This window comes from Lissotriton helveticus, chromosome 5_1 (genome assembly GCF_964261635.1).
Source record: "Lissotriton helveticus chromosome 5_1, aLisHel1.1, whole genome shotgun sequence".
NCBI classification, from domain to species: Eukaryota; Metazoa; Chordata; class Amphibia; order Caudata; family Salamandridae; genus Lissotriton; species Lissotriton helveticus.
Genome location: NC_136065.1, coordinates 1,180,179,591 through 1,180,200,188, shown reverse-complemented (window position 1 = coordinate 1,180,200,188; position 20,598 = coordinate 1,180,179,591). Strand labels below are relative to the sequence as shown.

Here is a 20,598-nt window from a genome sequence, read left to right as displayed (position 1 = left end):
AAGACTGTCCAAAGGTAAACACATGGCTCAATCTTTGTTCACAAATAGTTTCAGGACACTATGCCTTAAATCCATTAAATTTAGTGTTGTTCACCATGTCACTCCTGATTCAATCATTAACAAATAGACCAAAACACATACCCATTACTGACGACTGCGGAGTGGCCGAACCTGTTCACATCTCGATGAAGATTGGGTTTTGGTAGTACCTTCCATTCATCACAAGCTGTTCAGAAAAACAATTATACAGATTTACTATAAAGCACGTTTTTATATGAATTACAGTTACAAACTATGCATGTAGATCACACAGGCTAACATGAAGAAATCTAAACACCAATGTAATATTGTCAGAGGAATATAAACATAGCTATGTTTATGAAAATAATCTAAGTTGGTGTTTGGGTTTAGAGGATCCTATTACCCTGGGGATCACTAAGCTTAATCGGAAAAAAATGAATACTTGAATGGCATACTCTCGACGCTTAAAGAATTTGTTGAGTTAGTAGGAGTTTTGCCCTTTGATGTGAGGACAAATGTTGCAGGCTTTTTCTATAGGATATTTCCCTGCATAATTGTCCAAGCAAATTAAAAGAGAACATTTTGCAATCAAACAATATGTCAAATTCATCTAACTCTAAATTATTGCATATTCTCAAAACACAGCAACATGCATTAAGTGTGTACAGAAGCCTACATTTATCAAGAGGTTTATTTGACAAAAACACCCAACATCCAATGCGTTCTTTGTAAACGTTCTCCCTCTGTAATATACTGCACCGGAAAACCACATTGCAGTCTAGTCATAGCTGCCTGGAGTAATCTGGTAATGACTGCATCAGTGTCTAGAGCAATATCAGCAATGTTGCCTTAGCAAGCTAGCCATGGCAACGTGCTTTGAGTTGTCTAAACTATTTACTGAAAAGGAGAGTACTTTTTGAAACTGTTTTGAATTTGTGTGCTAACAATCTAACATTGGGAATCAAAGTGACGTCTTTCTGATTAACTGTGTTTTATGGTCTTTCTACTAATTTCAATTCATACTTCAGTTAATTCCTCCTCTAATGCTCAATTCCATGATTTTTACATATACTAAAACCCTACAGGAAACAAAATACAAAAATGAATATGGACATTGTATTTTAAGATATGCATCCATACCCTGACCTTTCTATTTATCTAAGTATTCAATTGGCAACATTGGTTCTCTTATTAAGGGTACCTTAAAGATGCTATCACCAAAATCACTCTTGCAGACTATAACTATGCCCCATTATGCAGCTAGCGCCTCATTTAAAAGGAAAAAAACATGTAAGCCAACTTTGAAATTCTTATATACAAAGGCTACTTTGATTTTGACACATCACACATACTCTGTAAGTAGATTTAAAAATAGGTGGTGCTCTTCCTCTACTGGGCTTAGTTGTAAAAAAACCAATCTTTATTCCGTACACAATCATTTTAACGGAGGCACTTAGTATATCATATCAATTAAGAACACTAAATGTATATAAGGTCAAGTCCCGATCAATGTATGCCCTTAAAATAGAGTCCTTATAGTTCCATCAACATTGTTACTTCTTAATATAAATCCTTTAGGTGACGAGCTTTAGCCAACATCTCAACATCACAAACATAAGGGATTCAACGCCAATTGAAATTTCATATAAAGTTTCTATATTGCATATGCAAAACTTCTTTAAAAACTAGAATGTCAGCTCACCTACGCATTTCATCCCACACAAGGACATATTAATAAATTGCATGGAGTGAGGAACAAAGTGCACAGTTTCTTCCAAAATTATGCATACATCAATGAGTAAGAATATATCCACTATATTTCCACAGCAAATCAATCTTTGTCACCAATAACAGCTTTTACCACTTTTGTTCAGTTGATCCCATAACACAAACACCTCACAGTGTTCTAATCCATGTTACTCCTCCATAGAGGGGCTCAAGTGTACGGCCTCTTGTTTCCACCAACAAATGGCAAAAACTTTGGAATTCACAAGAATAATCTAACAATAAAACTCTAATAAAAAGATACAATTCTAATGTTTGGGTTCCAAAAATGGGAATGGACAGGACGCAAATATTACTAATCCACTCTAATATTGGTACATCAGGCATTTGTTCACATACAGGGCTGAAACCCAAAACAGAATCCATGTATGTTTTGATACATTAGGCTGGGCTCTGGGTTCACAAGTTTAAGTACCAGTTCTACATGAACCTTGAACTTGAATCATGACTGGTTTACAAGTGGTATTTCCATTTATTTCTATTTTGTTAAAATCAACAGACTGGTCCCAAAGGCGAGACCTATTTGCTATGCCAATGCTTGTTCCTTTTCATTTCTCTTTTTTATTAAGGTTAAGAAAGCGACTCGTGGGCACACTGGCGAGTACCATCCAGTAGCCTTCTGGGTTTGCGCATGTGAGGTGCTTTCTAACCGTTCTCACTTTTTTAACTTCGGTTTGATCAATTCGATATTCACATTGATGTGAGGATTCTTTGTCACTGTGGTATTCATGTGTGATATGGCCATAACAAATTCTTCCCTTTTTTAAACTGGAGCAGCAAGGACTAATCAGTTCATAGATTGGTTAACGGAACTGTAGTGGGAAGGTGTTCTCTAAAGGATATCAAATTGTGACTGACTGCTCTGTGAGATCAGACCTAGTTGTGTTTACAAGGAACAGAAATCATAACAATTATATAACACAGACACAGTGGTATAGCTAGAGCGCCACAAGCCCTAATACAAGCATGGAAAATCGCACCCTATGCATGGATGAAACAGCCATAAGTAGGCGCAGTGTTACACTGGAGCAATTTTGACAAGGCTCAAATAAATGAATTCACCTTCTTTCATTCTTTGCCACCTCACACGTCATCTACCAGCAGCAGAAAGTCAAAAATGTATACTGCTCAGTTTAAACCAAAAAAGCATTATCGATAGTATATGTAAGCCAGTCCATCGCCTTGAGGCAGACTTTCTTGCATAGCGCACGCTAATGGATGTGAAATTCTCTTTCTCATTGTGCCTTACTTAACGTCAGACTAGCGTTTGAGTATGAATTATTCGCCCAGATGAGGGTTATTCAATTCATTTGATGATAAATTTCCATTGTGGCGAATGTCATTTTCTAAGCTCTCAAGCATACAAAATCATAAATGACAGACATCCAAAATCCAGGTGTGAAATTTCAAGTTTAAAGAGCCCTGAAGCATTACAAGATGACTACTTTGCAGAGATGACAGTGACTCCTTGAAAGACACCTGAAAATGTATCAAAATGTGTGCTTTGCTATAAAAACTGATCCTAATTGGTATGGCTATTTTAAAAGGGTGCTCTGAAAAGAAGACGGTGACATGCAAAGGGAGGATTTTTCAAAAGCCCGGCCAGTGAAGACAGGGGGCAGGTTGCGCATGTTATACTTTCTGAAGGATGAGAAAACTAATGGACAATACCATTGAAGAGGCTGGCACGCAGGGAGACCATAGCCAGCTAAACACACTTTGAAAGCTCTTTCTAAAGTAGCTTGACACAAGGTTTACCATAACTTGTTAAAGGGGACATAATGGTGGTAGTCAATTAATATGTTACACTCCTGTTCACTTTCCGTGAAGTTACTTGGAAATGTCTTAATGGTTAGGCGTGTCTGTTTCCTGGATTATAAAAGTTATGGGAGTCAATTGAAATTTTGAGGTCAACAAAATAACCTGTCTCGTCAGAGACCATGTGGTGGTGAACTCCCATAAGTTCGTTTAGAGTTCAACTTAAGGGATAAAACTGTCCATCAGTTAAACAACAGAGGAGTGACTCAAACAAATTAGAAAAAACTAAAGAAGGAGCACGTGAATAAGTGATGAAAGAAAAAGAGGAGAAGGAAAAATCACAGTGATTTTTTTATAAAACCCTCACTCACCCAACTATTGGGTGACATGCTTCATCATCGGGTTGTTCACCGGGTATGCCAAGTGCATGCCCGGTGTGCTGCTACACCTGCAACTGCAGTGGAGCTGGTGACTAAGATAAAAGCAGTGCAAAAAGTGATAGTGAAGATTCAAGTGTAAGGCTAAAAAAGTGCGTGTTCCAACCAATACCCAATTTTAAAAAAGGGTTGAAGCATACACACTGGTTAAAAAGTTAGGCGGACAGGTTTGACCGTGAATTTGAGTCAAAAAGTCCTGTTTTTTAGATCATATGGTCAACATGTTTCTGCTCATCATGGCCACTTTAGCCGAGCATTCTTCAGGACCAAGATGATAATAATGATAATATTCCCTGGGGTAGTGTAAGACATCGCTAACCCCTCTCATTTAAGAGTGCCAGTGACAACTAGGGTATTGTTATACATTTAAGCACGATCACACTTTCTTGACCGCAAAGCATGTGCTCTAGAAAGCTAACGGGTACCCTTTCTTCTTTTTATTGTAAGTAAGAATACATTGGTGACTGTCAGTGTCATTTTTACTTCTGATACTGTGGCCGTGGCAATCGAGCCCTATTGCCATGGCAACCTACGTATGCAGACAGTAAACATGAGTACCGAAGTATGCCTCTGCCAACAGATAACTGATAAAGTTTTCATGACTCGATAGAGGTATTTACTTCCCCTTTAAATTTTGTGGTAAACAAACACATACGTCTGACGTCATTCTCGGACGCTGCTGCTGTTTAGACGAAATGGTCACGTGTGCCACGCACCGCAATAATTCACCGGTCAGGATTCCGCTTCCGCTACTATTCAGGCGGTGGCAGAGCCTTGTAGAGGTTGAAATGCGGGGAGTCTTCGGAATGCAGGTCAGTGGAATACTCATATCATCTTAGCTAACCCCGACCTACTCTACAGATTTAGACGGCTCATAACAACGCCGGTCATTTCTTTTTATTGTCAGCTTTTTCCGGAGTGAAGAAAACCCGCCCCACCGACCTAAGAAGTGAAGTTAACTGAACTTTCACGTAATTATAAACAGTTTTCTGTCCCTTTTCCTCCGCGAATTCCCCCAGGTCTCCGGTGTGAGTCGTGTGATTTTAATTTGTATATAGCTTTTAGTTTTTGCACAAATTCTCTGAAAACCGAGTGTGATGATCGTGGTATTTTATCTAATTACACTGTGTTTAAATAATGTTACAGACACAGTTGTAGTAAGCGTTTTTGCCGACGCACTACAAAGCGGTTGGTTTGTGAGAGTGAACAGGGTACTCCCCTTTGTAACCCAACCAAAATAATCAAACCAACCCCACTTGAAATAATTTCAAAAAAGAGCGAGAGACTCTTGATGAGCACATAATGTGGTGATGTATGATGAGATATTTTGTGGTGGACATAGGAACCCATGCATTTCTTTCATGTTCATGATTATTTGTTTGGTCTTGTTTCTTTGTCTCCTTATCCCACAGATTACAACATCCTGGTAATTTCAGGATAGTCCGGTAAACAACCGTGAGTTTACGCTTTTCACAGTACACTGAGGTTAGGGTACGCCTTAGCGTGCGTATACCGCCCAGTGTCAAAGTTTGGTCCTGAAGAATGCTCGGCTAAAGTGGCCATGATGAGCAGAAACATGTTGACCATATGATCTAAAAAACAGGACTTTTTGACTCAAATTCACGGTCAAACCTGTCCGCCTAACTTTTTAACCAGTGTGTATGCTTCAACCCTTATTAAAATTGGGTATTGGTTGGAACACGCACTTTTTTAGCCTTACACTTGAATCTTCACTATCACTTTTTGCACTGCTTTTATCTTAGTCACCAGCTCCACTGCAGTTGCAGGTGTAGCAGCACACCGGGCATGCACTTGGCATACCCGGTGAACAACCCGATGATGAAGCATGTCACCCAATAGTTGGGTGAGTGAGGGTTTTATAAAAAAATCACTGTGATTTTTCCTTCTCCTCTTTTTCTTTCATCACTTATTCACGTGCTCCTTCTTTAGTTTTTTCTAATTTGTTTGAGTCACTCCTCTGTTGTTTAACTGATATTTTGATTGGGGTATAGGAGTGTCCTTGATCCCTTCCTCTCCTGTTGTTTCTACATAAAACTGTCCATGCCAGAGCAACAATGTGTATGTAGACAGCTTCTTTCTTGAATGGTGGTGGGATTTCTCAATAAAGGTCTGAAGACATAACAATTCATGATTTTAATATAAAAATGTCTTTTTTTCCTATGGCACACTGTTTTTTGTTGTTAATTCTTTATTTTATTTTTTACTCCCCGTTTACTGGAGGAACATTACATACGTTTTGTGGTTAGAAACTCTCCAAGTCTGTGCATAGTTACCCTTCTCTACATTTTGAAAGAGTTTTTAGCAGAAACTATAAGAAGGCTGTCTTGAAGTACCACATAGGCAAAACTAAAGTATTGACAAAGCCATGAAAGGCCTCACAGAAAAGTGCATTTAACTGCGTGACGGAAATGGGCAACATTTGTCTGATTTTGAAACTCTGTAACATGGCATACCAGAATGAAACAAGTGTCATGTAAAGGACAGTGACTTCTACAGCACTGAGTCTGTATTGATGGAGATGAACATTTCGTTACAGGAAGTCCTATACAAGGGCATGATTCCTCTGAAAATATTCCAAATTGATCAATACATTGTGAGAAGTACCTGGATATTCCAATAGTAAACAGTGATCCAGTATCTTCCCTATCAAAAAAGGGTTCTATTCACCTCTTCATCTTGATAATGGGCAGTGGTGTGATGAATATCCCATAACAAAATATTTGACAAAAGTTGCCATAGAGGGAACATTTGGTCCAGCTGAAGGTGGAAATGCCGAAACGTGTCAGCCGTCTTTCCCTACGTGCACAAAATGATTATGCTGTGGTGCTAAAATGAAATGATCAAATCACGGATACCTTGGTTGTGTGCCGCTTTTCTTCTCCATGCTGAGACTTTGAGGAAGAGTTTCTTGTGACACATTTATATACACACATACACACATATACATACACACACCTATATATATGCATACATATATACATATATGCATATATACATAGGCATACATATATACATACATACATACATACACATACATATATACATACATACACATACATACATATACATATAGTAAATGTTACTTACCCTGTAAGAATCTGTTTGTGGCATATAGTGCTGTAGATTCACATACTTAGCATAAGTCCGCCATCTAGAGTTGGGCTCAGAAGTGTGCAAGTTGTTTTTATTCTAAGATTCTAAGAAGTCTTTCGCATCACGAGGTGTAGTGACTACCCATCTTGCTTGCAATGCCTATGTTCCTCAACTCCATTATTAGATTGTTTTCCGCTTGATGAGTGAGGATGGAGGGAAAGGATAATGTATACTATGGAGTTGACTATGTATTAAGAATGTAGTATATGATGTGTATAAATCCAGCCAACACAAGTGACTGGGAAGAAGGGTGGGCGCATGTGAATCTACAGCACGACATGCCACAAACAGATGCTAACAGGGTAAGTAACATTAACTGTTTGATGGCATGTGTGGCTTTAGATACACATGCTTAGCATAGACTGAAAAGCAGTTCTTCTCATAAGCGGTGGCTAACTTGAGTTGGGTGTATTTGTTTGAAATAATGTATGTAGTACCCCTTGGCCAACATTTGCTTTTTGCAGTGCCATGACAACTACACAATAATGTTTAGTAAATGTGTGCAGTGTAGGCCATGCAGCTGCTTTATATATGCAAGCTATTGGTATATTCCCTAGAAAAGTCATAGGAGTTATTTTCTTTCGTGAGGTTTTGGTGGAATAGGAAGGGGCTTTAGTATAGTAGGTTTGGATACATTTTACTATCCAACGAACGCTACCCGATTTAGAGATTGGTTTACCTTAAAGTAGTTTGGAAGATGCTACAAATAGGTGTTGAGTTTTGCAAAAAGATTGTGTTCTGTCAATATAGTACATTATTGCTCTTTTAACATCTAATGAGTGTTTTGCTCTTTCTGCTACTGAGCCTGGTTGGGGAAAGAATACAGGCAACTCAATGGATTGACGCATGTGGAAATGTGAGACTATTTTTGGTAGAAATGTAGGATTAGTTCTTAGAATCACTTTATCCTTGTATATTTAAAAAATGGTTCCTGTAAAGTTAATGCTTGAATCTCACCAACCCTTTTGAGTCAAGTGATTGCAATAAGAAATTTAAGTTCCACGAAAAAAAACTGTAGAGGGCATGTTCACAAACGTTCAAATGGTGGACCCATTAACCTTGCTAGCACAACACTGAGATTCTACACTGATGTGGGTGGAGGATCTGGGTGAAATACATCTTTCGAGACCTTGTAGAAAAGCTTTGATTACAGGAATTTTGAACATAGAAGTTTGTTCTTTATTTTGGAAATGTGCAGCTCATGCTGTAAGATGTATCTTTATAGAAGAGAAAGCTAACCCTGCACTTTGTAAGTCAAGAAGGTAGCAGAGAATGTCTTGAGGTGACACATGTAATGGGTTCTTATCTACAGAGTGACAATAGTGAACAAAACGCTTCTATTTTGCTGCATAGCATGCTTGTGTTGTTGATCTTCTGGCCTTTTTAAGGATATCCATACATTCTTTTTTTTAATTGTTTTAAATTTAATGCACACAAAGTTTGAGTATTATGTACATCTTCAAAAATTGAAACAATCAAGTTAACACAACAAATCAAGAAACAGAAAAGCAGCACATAAAGTTTGTACATCGTTCATAGCGGATATAAACAGATTATCAATGCAAATCAAGAAAAAGAGAGAAAAAAGAAAAGAGGGTTATGATTCCCAAAATTATGAAGGTGCACAATTTAAGTACATAATTTATGAAAAATGGAGCCTCTGAAGCTATACAGTCCCGGCTAGCCAATTAGTGTCCGGGGACCACATTTTTTGGCCCCAAATTTGTTTCTTTAGGCCCCGCCTTTTATAAACAGAAAGTTCAAAATTATATAACCATAGGAGTGTGGATCTCCAGTTAATAAAGGTAGGAGCATCAGTACTAATCCAATGAGAGGTTATACATAATCTCGTGATAGACACTGTAATAAAAAGGAAACTAGTTTCTGCTCTGTCACGGAGTGTTCCTACCGTCTCCCCTTCAACCCCCAAGATTACCAACTCAGGAGAGAGTGTAACAGGAATTAACAAAATTAGATTTAAGAAGTGATTTATTTCTTGAAAAAAAAGTACTTAAACCAGGGCACAAAAAAGCATATGAACGGAGTTAGCACCATATAATCCACACCTATTACAAGAGCTCCCCAGGGAATAGGCCCATTTGGAGGTTTTGGCAGGGGAGTAATGCAGATCAAAGGCCGACATGAAATGTTGCGATTTCAAGCTGCCAGACAGGATTACGGAATTAGCCAGTTCTACCGATTTGGCCAAATTTATACCCACTGTACCGAGTTTCATTTCCCACGAGAATGTTGGGATATAAGATCATCAGGAAACTTAGTCAGAAAGGTCTGATAGATTGCCCCAATATGCGGTTGTCGTGGCAGCATTTCAATTATATTAATTGACCCCAGGTTCCCCTGACCCATTTGTAGTCTCGAACCAAGAAAGCTCAGAATTTGTAAAAATTTTAAAAAATCACTCCTATGGAGGCCAAATTCCTCCTGTAAAGATGTGAGTGATTTCAGGCTTCCTTCTTGACATAAATAACTAATACCAGTGATCCGCCCATCTAAATGTGGTCCTATCCTGGAATATTGATGGTAAAAGGCCACATGCTGAAAAGGGAGTGTATAAGTTAATGTTTGATATTTGAAATCTATTCCGAATTTTCTTCCATACTGTGTATGCAGATTGAATCATTTTAAATCTAGTTTTCTTGTAGAAACTTGGTTCTAAAGTCTTAACAAGCCTTTGTCGAGCATGTTCACCTAGAAGCATCTGATAAATTGTGGGGTTGATAGCATCAGATCTAACGGTTTTGGTAGTCACAAGTATATCCATGTCCTGAAATAAAACAGCCAAATGATATAATAATAAATTCGGCATGCCCCACCCCTCCCTTAATTTTGGAAGAATCATCCATTTTAATGCTCTTCTAGGCCTTCGGTAGCTCCATAAGAACTGAAAGCAAGCCTGTTAAATTTTTGAATAGAGAAAGTTTGGAAAAATTAAAGCAATAGTGCAAACAAAATATAAGAATTTAGGAAAAATAGAAATTTTGATGACATTGCATCGACCATATTGTGATAAATGCAGGTAGTCTAGCCTCTCCAAAGAGGTACTAACAGTGTGAATAATAAGTAGTTTGTTAAGTTCTGGAATGCGTTCTACATCAGGTGTTATTCTGACTCCCAAATAAGTAGCCTTTGGAATTGTTATGATATCAGAGGGGCGGGATTTGTCTGAATGTAGGCATTGCGTCTTGTCCACATTCAGTTTGTAGCCAGATATTTCACCAAACCGTTTTGCACACATACCCACAGTGGGAGGAGCGAGTCTTAGATTGCTAGTAAAGATTGCTATGTCATCCGCATAGGCCATTGTTTTATAAGGGATATTATTCACAATTACGGGCTTAATGTGAAACAAGGATATTAAAATTGGTTTTAATATTTGCCGAAATACCCTGAAAATTTCAAGTGGAATTCTGTCTGGTCCAACTGCTTTGCCAGAGACAAGAGATAGAATCGCGGCCTCGATTTCATCCCATGTAATTGGATTAGTTAGAATCTCGTTCAGTTCTGATGTAACTTTTAGCGTGGGTATGTCATTTAAAAAACTCATAATACTGCTAGTGGTGGCTTCTTCTTCAGCCGCATAAAGTTGGCTATAGAAATGATGAAAAGTATTAAGTATTTCTTGTGGGGTATTCACTATTTGGCCTTGCGAGTTTTTTATCCTGCTGATACCATTCATCGCAATTCTTTGTTTTATGTGTTTAGCTAAAAGTTTCCCAGTTTGTTCTCCAAGTTCAAAAATTCCCGAAGGATACTGTATATACTTTGAGGCAAGTTCTTCGGCATAATATAAATGTATTTTGGATTTGATGGCGGATATTAGATTTAAGCTTTCTTCAATATTTTGGGCTGTGCTTATCTTCCTAATGAGCTCTAACTCAGCAGATGTGAATTCATCAATCCAGTGTTTAATCAGATCTTTGGTCTTCTTCTGGTGATATAGGGAAAAGCTGAGCATTTCCCCCCGTACAGCAGCTTTAAATGCATCCCATACAATTGTTTCGGGAGCAGTGCCAATGTTAATGTTGAAAAATTCAGCGATCCATTTCACCATATGTTGACAATAAGGGGTCCATTAGGATGACGGGCGGACTTTGTCCGCCCGTCATCCTACCGGTGTATGGGACCACCCGCCATAAGGGCGGGGGTCCCGTCCTACCTATTATGATGCGCCCGCCACAGTGGCGGGCGCTTCCCGCATTTGTAGCATTGCAGCGGGCGGTGCTGAAAGCACCGCCCGACACAATGCAAAAAATGGACGTTGTGCATTTCAATGCACAACATGACAGGCACCGCGAGGTGCCTGTCATGTTGTGCATTGAAATGCCATGTGCACCCCCCATGCCCATGGAGTCCCTGGGAGCCCGCAACGGGCCCCCGCAAGGAGACTCCGCATGCCTTTCCGTGGCGGCATTGCCACCACGGAAAGGCATTCACAAATGCCTTTCCTAATATGGCCGGCGGTGTCTAATAGACACCGCCACCATATATACCCTTTTCCGCCCCAGCCGCAAGGCGACCGGGGCGGAAAAGCGGCGGACGGTCTTTCCGTCCGCCGCGGCCAAACATGCCATCCTAATATGGCGGGGGGGGGTTTGAGTCAGGATGGCGGGCGGATTGCCCCCGCCAGGCCGGCGGTGGCTACCGCCTGCCTGGCGGGGGCAATCCGCCCGCCATCCTAATGGACCCCTAAGTCTCTTCCAATAGGAGTTATTTATTAAAGGTCCAACCTTTTAAGTTCCTGGAGAGCCCATGTAATGGAATCTCGATAATTAGTGGATTGTGATCTGAGATAAGTCTCGGATATAAGTTGATTTCAACTATATCCGCTAGCTGTTGTGAGCAAAAAAAATAATCTAGCCGTACAAGCTTCTTATGTGGTGCCGAGAAAAAAGTATATGCAGGCTCCCCAGATCTAAGTCGGTGCCATATATCCACTAAGCCATGTTCTTTAACTAGGCCCTGTAGTGCCTTAAAAGTCTTATGCTTACGACCAGAGTAATACATACCACCAGCTATAGTAAAATTATGCTCTAAATGAATGTTAAAATTGCCACAAATGACCAAAGGGGATGGCCACGTGGCTAATTCAATATTAATGTAATTCAGAATTTCAGGGTCATCTAGATTGGAGCCATATATGGAACACATTGTAAAAAGAGAGCCTCGAATGTCTGCCTCAAGAATCACTCACCGTCCCAGACGATCCTCTTTCTTAAGTCTACAGACGATGGTCCCGTGTCTAGCTAAAATTGCTACCCCTCGGTTGTTGGTCCCTTGATGTGTACAGGCTAATAAGTCAAGCCCCAGATCTCTAAGCCAGTTATGATTGCACCAAGAAATATGTGTTTCTTGTGTGCAGAGTACTTCAATTTGTAGCGGTTTGATTACTTTAGCAAATAGATTCCTTTTTTTGCGATCATTGAGCCCGCAAATATTAATGGTACAAACAGACAGTTTATCTCTAGCCATTCTCAATATTAAGTAGCTGAAAATCCACTTGATTTATAGCATGATTTCCCTCAGAAATTTTGGACATTGTTGACTTAATCATTATAATAATTATTTCTCTGTTCAAATAAAGACGTACATACAAATCAATTAGGTAAAACGTGTTGTGTGCTCCCCACCCCACACCCCCAACCCAGGTGCCTCACCCTCCCAGAAAAGCCCCTTCCCCAGACTCCCTCCCTCGTTTCAAGAGGCTTAGGGAACCCAGTCCCTGGTGATGTTGAGCAAGACTTCACCCCCTCCCAGACCGGGAAAATATCAGAAAACCATTTAACAAATATTATCAATTATAAAGAGAGAGAAAAGAGAAAAAAGATTAAATATCTAAGGAATGAGACCAACAGGTTTCCTATAGATGGACTCAGAAAGATTTGGCTCCCGTTATGAGTAACTAATGGGTACCCCTGACTAAGATAATTTATCTTAGTGGACAAAAGCTCTTGCGGTTGAATCATGGAAAAAAAAATGCGTTTGCCCTTGGAAAATAACCTTCAATTTTGCAGGGCTCAGAAGAAAAGCCTGAGCCCCTTTGGCTTGGAACGCCAGTATCAGTTGACGCAAGAGCCATCTTTTCTCTACCGTAACTTGGCAAAAGTCAGGTCGCACAAAAAAGTCACATCCCTTGGCTGTACGCTTTTTATCCGGTCTGGCCAAATCGTACTGATCTTCCCTGGCTAAAAAGTTATTGAGTGATATGAGGATTGCACAAGGTCTTTGTTCAGACGCTCCACCAGTTTTCTTGTGAAGATTGAAGGGGAAGCGATGAGCCCTCTGAATTTGTGTTTGCCATTCCCAATTCTGAAGTTCAGGAAATGCTTCACCGAAGAGATCCACCACAAATTGTCGCGCATTGCTGCCTTCTTTCCCCTCGGGAACGCCCAGAATACGGAGATTGTTTCTCCTTGTGCAATTTTCAATGTCCATCAGCTTCCACACTGTATCATCCTTGATTGATTTAAAAGTTTCTGTAAGAGTTTTTTGGGCGCTTAGCTCATCCTCTAGCTGGGAGATTCTAGTTTCGGCTTCCCCCATTCGGGTAGAGAAATCGGAGCAAGACTTAGCAACTCTTCTGATGGAAATTTGGAGTTTGCGGTAAGCACCCTGTGTTTTTAAGCTCTCCGATCTGGTTTCCTCTCTAAGAGCCATAATAGTTTGGTATATAACGGGCAGTGTAATTTCGTCTACGTTTTTATCAGTGGCCTTGCTGTTGCCAACCAGGTGGGACTCTGCTGAAATCTCATTACTATTCAATCTAGGTGAGAAAGAATAATCCCATGTCATTGTGCCCGCTGTGCCTGCTGCTCGCTTCAATTGGGTTGATGCCATAGGGTCAGGTGGGTTAACAGCCACCCCTTGGCCCAACAAAGTTCTGTCATTCTCCTCCTCCCAGTGTAAGCTGCTACAGTCACTTTCATCAGCAGCCCAATCATTGACTGGATGAATTTAGCAGCGATTAGGTTAAGCATTAGCAGAAGACATCCTGTATTTAGAAACTATCTTGTCGTTTTGCGGAATCCATTTTGTATTTGTCAGCCATTTTGTTTGCCATGTGCTCACCATGTGCTCTGTCCTACCGCCCAGTTAACTGCTCTTGAAATCTGCCTAGAGACGAGATCTATTTAGCCTCTTCTGCTCTGCACATGCTCAGTTGAGCTTACAGCTGTCCCCAACTTGTAACTGTCAGGATGTGTCCACCAGAATTAGCTAACTGCCAGCCCCTTCCACTTGTTGCTAGCACACTCTCTGTATGACCTTATATGTATTTGAAACCAGCATTCTGTACCTTGTACCGCCTTCATTTGATCCCCAGTGTGGGTATAAAAGGACCAAGCTCCTTCCAGTCAGTGTGCTACCTCATACACTACCGAAGGGTGTTGTGTGAATGTAGTTCCACCTCATGAGGTTTAATAAACTTTGTCTTTTCTATTCCAGTTTCTGTGCCAACTTCATCCTATTGGTCTGAGGATTCTGTGCAGAGAAGGGAGAACCCCTCGCCCTGGTAGGCCTTGCTGAGGCTCACCACCACAACCTGAGGATTGGGAGTAGTCAGATAAAGAATAGAATTTATCGACAGTCTCCTCATCTTTAGAGGTTACAGTTTCAGCCCCAACAACGCCATCTAGAAACACAATATGCGCAGAAGAAGGCTTAATCTGACACTCGTAATAAAAAGAGAGAGAGACCCCTTGCACACCAGGGGAATAGGGTACTAATAAATAGTAGAAGAAAGGAAATCCCTTGGTGAATCTAAATACCACAAACAAATGGAAAGATAATTGCCTGTGTTCTAGCCCATATATTAGAAGTGAATTTCAATACCAAATCAATAAATTCTAAAAATTCTTCTTTTATTTTCAATTTAAAAAAAAGTTTTTGTACAAAGATTTCTATAAAAACAATACATTATCATTACATTCAAATATACAGCAAAATACACCTCATGATTAAAACATTTTTACATAAAATAAAAACGATTGGTCCTAAAGAGGGGAAGGACATAGGAGAGAACAAAAAACAGACAGTCCTATTTGTCATAAAAGTACATATCAGGGAATTCAAATAAAAGAGACTAAACCAGGACACGTTTTACTTATGATGTCTATGGAAATAGCTCTGTCCCTTGATTATGTGATATCAGGCGTCGACGCGTTTCGATGGTTAGTTAGAGTTTTTGACCATCTTTTTCAAGACAGAAATGATATGTCTCTCCTAACACAATTTTTACAAAAAAGGGGGAGTGTGGCCCATTCGGACATGAGTGGGGTACGGGCCCATATACTTTATGAAAAACAGAGAAACCCACACTCAAAATCTTTCACACCATTCTAATTCAGGATGAAAAAGGATAAACAAAACTTAATATGCTCATCTCGGCAATTAGTTGTGCCGTTTTATTCGATAATTATATCAAAAATGGAAAGCAATTTATATCAAGAGAAGTATCAATGTCTTGAACTTACTGGCCAAACACGTACAATTGAACAAAATCAAAAAATTACGTGAATGTGCAAACATGTGAAGAGACATACATATGAATTAAAGACTCAAATCAAAAAAACTGCATAATTGCGCAAAAATTTGACAAAAACAAGCATTTAAATTGTGCAGAACATATGACTAATATATATTACAAACATAAGTGCAAAGGGAAATTTTCATATGGTTTTCGAAATTATTTGACCAAAATGAAGCCTTTTAATGTGCTTCCATATAACAAAACAACCTCTCGGTAGAGATGTTACAAAGCGTAATATTCCTAATAGTCTTAGCTATTTCTAAAATAGCCAGGATTTAATCCTGCACGCCTACGCGTTTCGAGTTTGGGAGGGTTCTTCTCAAACTCTCTTCAGGGCCAAATGTATTCCTTTCCCCATATGTAGACCTATTATAAAAACACAAAAAAGGAGGTACTTGTTACTGAAAGCTCCCCTCAACCTGCTCAGCCTTTCTCCTATGTACAACAGTAAAAAAGACGTACCTCTGGGGATTTGAGGTAATTCAATTCGTCCAGAAAAATCTTGTGAATCAGTACGGTCTGTGCGGTAATCTACAAGGATTAGCACAAAATTTTATGAAGCTTGTGAACTTTTATATACAATTTTTGTGTTCAATTAAATGTGAGACCGGCATGTAATTCATACCTGGTTAACAGGTACGAGAGCAAACAAGTTCGGCTGTGATTCTCATTATTGAAGATGTCCGTTTAAAGCTTGGTGCGCTGTAAGTAAAACGGGCGCATTACTTATATTTTTCATGACATTCAAAATTGAGCTATCATGTACAGTTATGCGTGATAGGATCATGACTTACTGGAAACGCTCCCGCCTTTCAAGGTTCAGGGGTGTCTTGATCCACAGTGGAATCTGTTATTTATATCGGTCCCTTCTGGGTTGTTTCTCAACATCCGCGGTTCTGTTTAAACAAACACGGGTATTTGTTAAAGAACACATTACGTGTAGCAGAAGGTTGAACGCGCGCGCTGACTGTTTGTTGGAAAGCAGCGGCGGTGTGGTTTAAGGTGAATAAAATCGGCTCACATTTCCGAGGGTATCATGTGGCCTGGTCTAATAAGCAAAAAGGCAAGCGTTGCGCGGAACAGCGTGGCTGCTGGCCCTGCTGTTGGCGGTTTATCGTACCTGTCAATTCTGCAACCAGCGCCACTTCCTCATTCCATCACACAGTGGATGCACGTTGATTCTCTCAAGCGCATAAAGGGACCCACCTCTTGTGATCCACAGCACAAATCGCCTAACGTCGAGCAGGCTTTGTTGCGCAAAGAGGCATATTTAATAATGCGGTTTGATACTATCAACACCGGCCTCAACTCAATGAGTGAGCTATCAAGACTTTAAACCCAGTACCACAGTTGATTTGACTCCAATGCTGAATATGCCATGATAGTTTGAAGTCTGTAAACAACAACAAGGGAACCCAATCGGTTATCCGGGGACCGTGGGTAGCTATATTCTAGAAACAACAGTGGTCCCCAAGAGTATATGAATTCAAAAAGATAAACAATAGTCCACAATGGAAACTATGTAGGCCACTGTCCAGCCGGACAGGGTAATTTATTTTCCAATAACACAATTACTGGGGTGTGGAGAGGCACAATCCTGTACCAATTCTAAGAACAAACTTATAGAGTTTTTTAGGCAAGAAGGAGCATGATTGGCCACTTGTGATTCAGTAGACATTCAAAGTTGTGCCAATTTATAGTGCTAGACACAGCAAAATATAACACAATAGTCGGGCTGTGAAAACACTTAAAACAAGTCGACGTTTCGGTCCCTTATGCTCAATGTTACGGGACCATCATCAGGACTAACAGTACATACAATTGCTTGCCTGGTTTAAACAATTTAAACACACATCCGCCTATTTGGGGAGGAAAGGGGTGAAAGAAAACAAAAGAATAGAATATATATGAAACCACTTCATTGGTAAACTTGCAAGACGACACTACACTTTATTCGGAACCGACTTATCGTGTTCGTTAAAGTCCATGCAGGTGGAATCATTAGCCTAGGAACACGTGTTAATCTGTGTATATAGCCTTGAAACATACACGGGGTGCAGCAAGTGACGTGTGTATGTGAATAAAAACATGTTACTCTAAATATTGATAGCAACCAGTTATATTGTCCAGAAGTTACCTATTCAAAAAAACGGTAGTAATCACTTCATTAGTAACGAATACGATCAATTCAATGGATTCAAATAAAGCGTCATTTCCACGCAACCGCTGCATTCATTCTCCATTACGGATCATTCATGTCTGCTTTTTATCAACATGCATATTCTACCACCTCACAAAGTGACCACTTACCCCTGTGGGTCGGGTGGTTTAATCGGGTATTGTATTGGGTTGCATTAACCTCGTTTTGTGAGCCGCCTGAATAGGGGAGGAAGCGGAATTATAAACTTGTATTTATGAGCTATCGGCTCCCAGAGGGTTCAAGTAATCATAACCAGATGCTAATACCTGTAAAATAAGCGCGGTTCCGCTATTTGCGCCTCAGTTCCAGGGTGCAGTGATATCTGTTGAATAAATAATTATGAGTACAGGGGCGATTTACATTTCGGTGGTAAGCATCAGAGACCCGGCATTACGGGAGAGGTTAAGACACACCGGCTTACCTTGCGTTTAGACATCGGCCGGTGTGGTCCGATCTTGATCAAAACGGGTCTGGAAAGGGAAATATGAACCCGTTTTCAGTAGGAGGTTTAAGCTGTAATTTAGGGCGGCAATCTAGGGCGGCATACTTGGTCATTGCGCTTACCGGTTCGGGGCTAAGCCTCCGTGGTGTCTGGGGTCCCGAGGTGCTCTGCCGGATCGCAGTCACTGGTGTCAGCCGGGCTGGACGCTGGATAAGCGTGCACCGGTGGAAATGGAAGAGGGACACGGCGCACATGGGCGCCATCTTGGAGTGGGGTAGATACACTAGGGGGAGTTAAGTGCATGTGTTGGTGCTCAACTGGCTATAGTAAACGGCGCAGTGCTCAGGTGATTAAAAGCTTAAACACACATTATTTACATTTGGTACAATGATTATATTTACATGTATAAAGATTCAGTGGCCTATTGGGGCCAACTCATTCTCTCATTTATAGTTTCAAGTGCATAATCACTAGTCCACCGTGATTATAAAATGTCAATGTTTCAAATTCACCACTCATAACAAAGTAGTCCAGTCCTCTGCGCGATTTAGACCGTCGCGAATGGTGTTGAATTGGATCATAATCCTCAGCTCCTCTCTATTGAGCATCTGTGCAAGGCTGCCACCTCTCGGTGGGGGTTTCACGACTTTTAAAACAGTCCATTTGATGTCGTTCTCATTGTGCCCAGCTTCATTGTAGTGATCCACAAGTGGTGCATTGATGGTATGGCACCGGATTCTACTCCGATGCTGGCAGATGCGGGTCTTCACCTTCTGTGTGGTCTGACCGACATACAATTTAGGACACGGGCATTGAATCGAATAAATCACGTTCTGCGTGTTGCAATTGGACAACGATCGTCTCTCATACGTGGTCCCTTTGTGCGTGAAATCTTTTCCCTCCACCGTGAACTCACAAACGGTACATCCACCACATTTAACATGTCCTGTAATTGGGGGCAGTCCCCACAACGTATCAATAGTAGGATTTTGGGTTTTGGATGGTAATGCTGCTCTTACAAGGTGGTCCCTTAAGTTCTTGCTCTTCTTAAAAGCAAAAAGTGGTCTTTCAATGTTTAGGGTCCCCACATTTAGCGTTGGCCAATGTTTCAGGACTGACTTCCTAATTTTGTTAGAAATTGGGGAGAAGGTTGTTACACATGCAATAATCTCTTTCTGAATTTTATCCTTAGGGCATAATAATACCTCTCTCGGGCAATACCAAGCACGCTTTAGGGATTGTTTAATGATTCTTTTAGGGTAGCCCCTGTCTTTCAGTTTGTTTGAGAGAGTCGCGGCTTCCCTGAAATAGTCCTTTCTGCATGAACAATTTCTTCTGATTCTCAGAAATTGTGAGTAGGGTAGAGCATCCCTCAGTGCTCTCGGATGATTACTCTCATAGCTTAAGAGGGTGTTTCTCTCGGTCAGACACCTCTGCAGATTCTTCAGAGGGGTCTGACCCAGGCGAAGGACCGAGTGCCCCGAATAAAAGAGGCGGTGGTCAGCCTAATTTTTTAGGCAGAGGCCAGCCCAACACTCCCCAACGTGGCAAAGTAAAACGCACACAAAGATGGCAAAACCCACCAGGGGAGAGGAGGACACGGAACAATTTTTATACGTTGTGGGGACTGCCCCCAATTACAGGACATGTTAAATGTGGTGGATGTACCGTTTGTGAGTTCACGGTGGAGGGAAAAGATTTCACGCACAAAGGGACCACGTATGAGAGACGATCGTTGTCCAATTGCAACACGCAGAACGTGATTTATTCGATTCAATGCCCGTGTCCTAAATTGTATGTCGGTCAGACCACACAGAAGGTGAAGACCCGCATCTGCCAGCATCGGAGTAGAATCCGGTGCCATACCATCAATGCACCACTTGTGGATCACTACAATGAAGCTGGGCACAATGAGAACGACATCAAATGGACTGTTTTAAAAGTCGTGAAACCCCCACCGAGAGGTGGCAGCCTTGCACAGATGCTCAATAGAGAGGAGCTGAGGATTATGATCCAATTCAACACCATTCGCGACGGTCTAAATCGCGCAGAGGACTGGACTACTTTGTTATGAGTGGTGAATTTGAAACATTGACATTTTATAATCACGGTGGACTAGTGATTATGCACTTGAAACTATAAATGAGAGAATGAGTTGGCCCCAATAGGCCACTGAATCTTTATACATGTAAATATAATCATTGTACCAAATGTAAATAATGTGTGTTTAAGCTTT

At 40.6% G+C, this 20,598-nt stretch overlaps 1 protein-coding gene across 1 annotated transcript in view; it reads right to left on the bottom strand.

Annotated features, from left to right (window-relative positions):
- ATRNL1 (attractin like 1) overlaps positions 1-20,598 on the bottom strand; it is a 2,439,979-nt gene that overhangs the window by 1,648,558 nt on the left and 770,823 nt on the right. Inside the window, exon 11 of the mRNA XM_078643887.1 lies at positions 142-226. Within this exon, the coding sequence (XP_078500013.1) occupies positions 142-226 (85 nt within the window). The remainder of the gene's footprint in view (positions 1-141; positions 227-20,598) is intronic.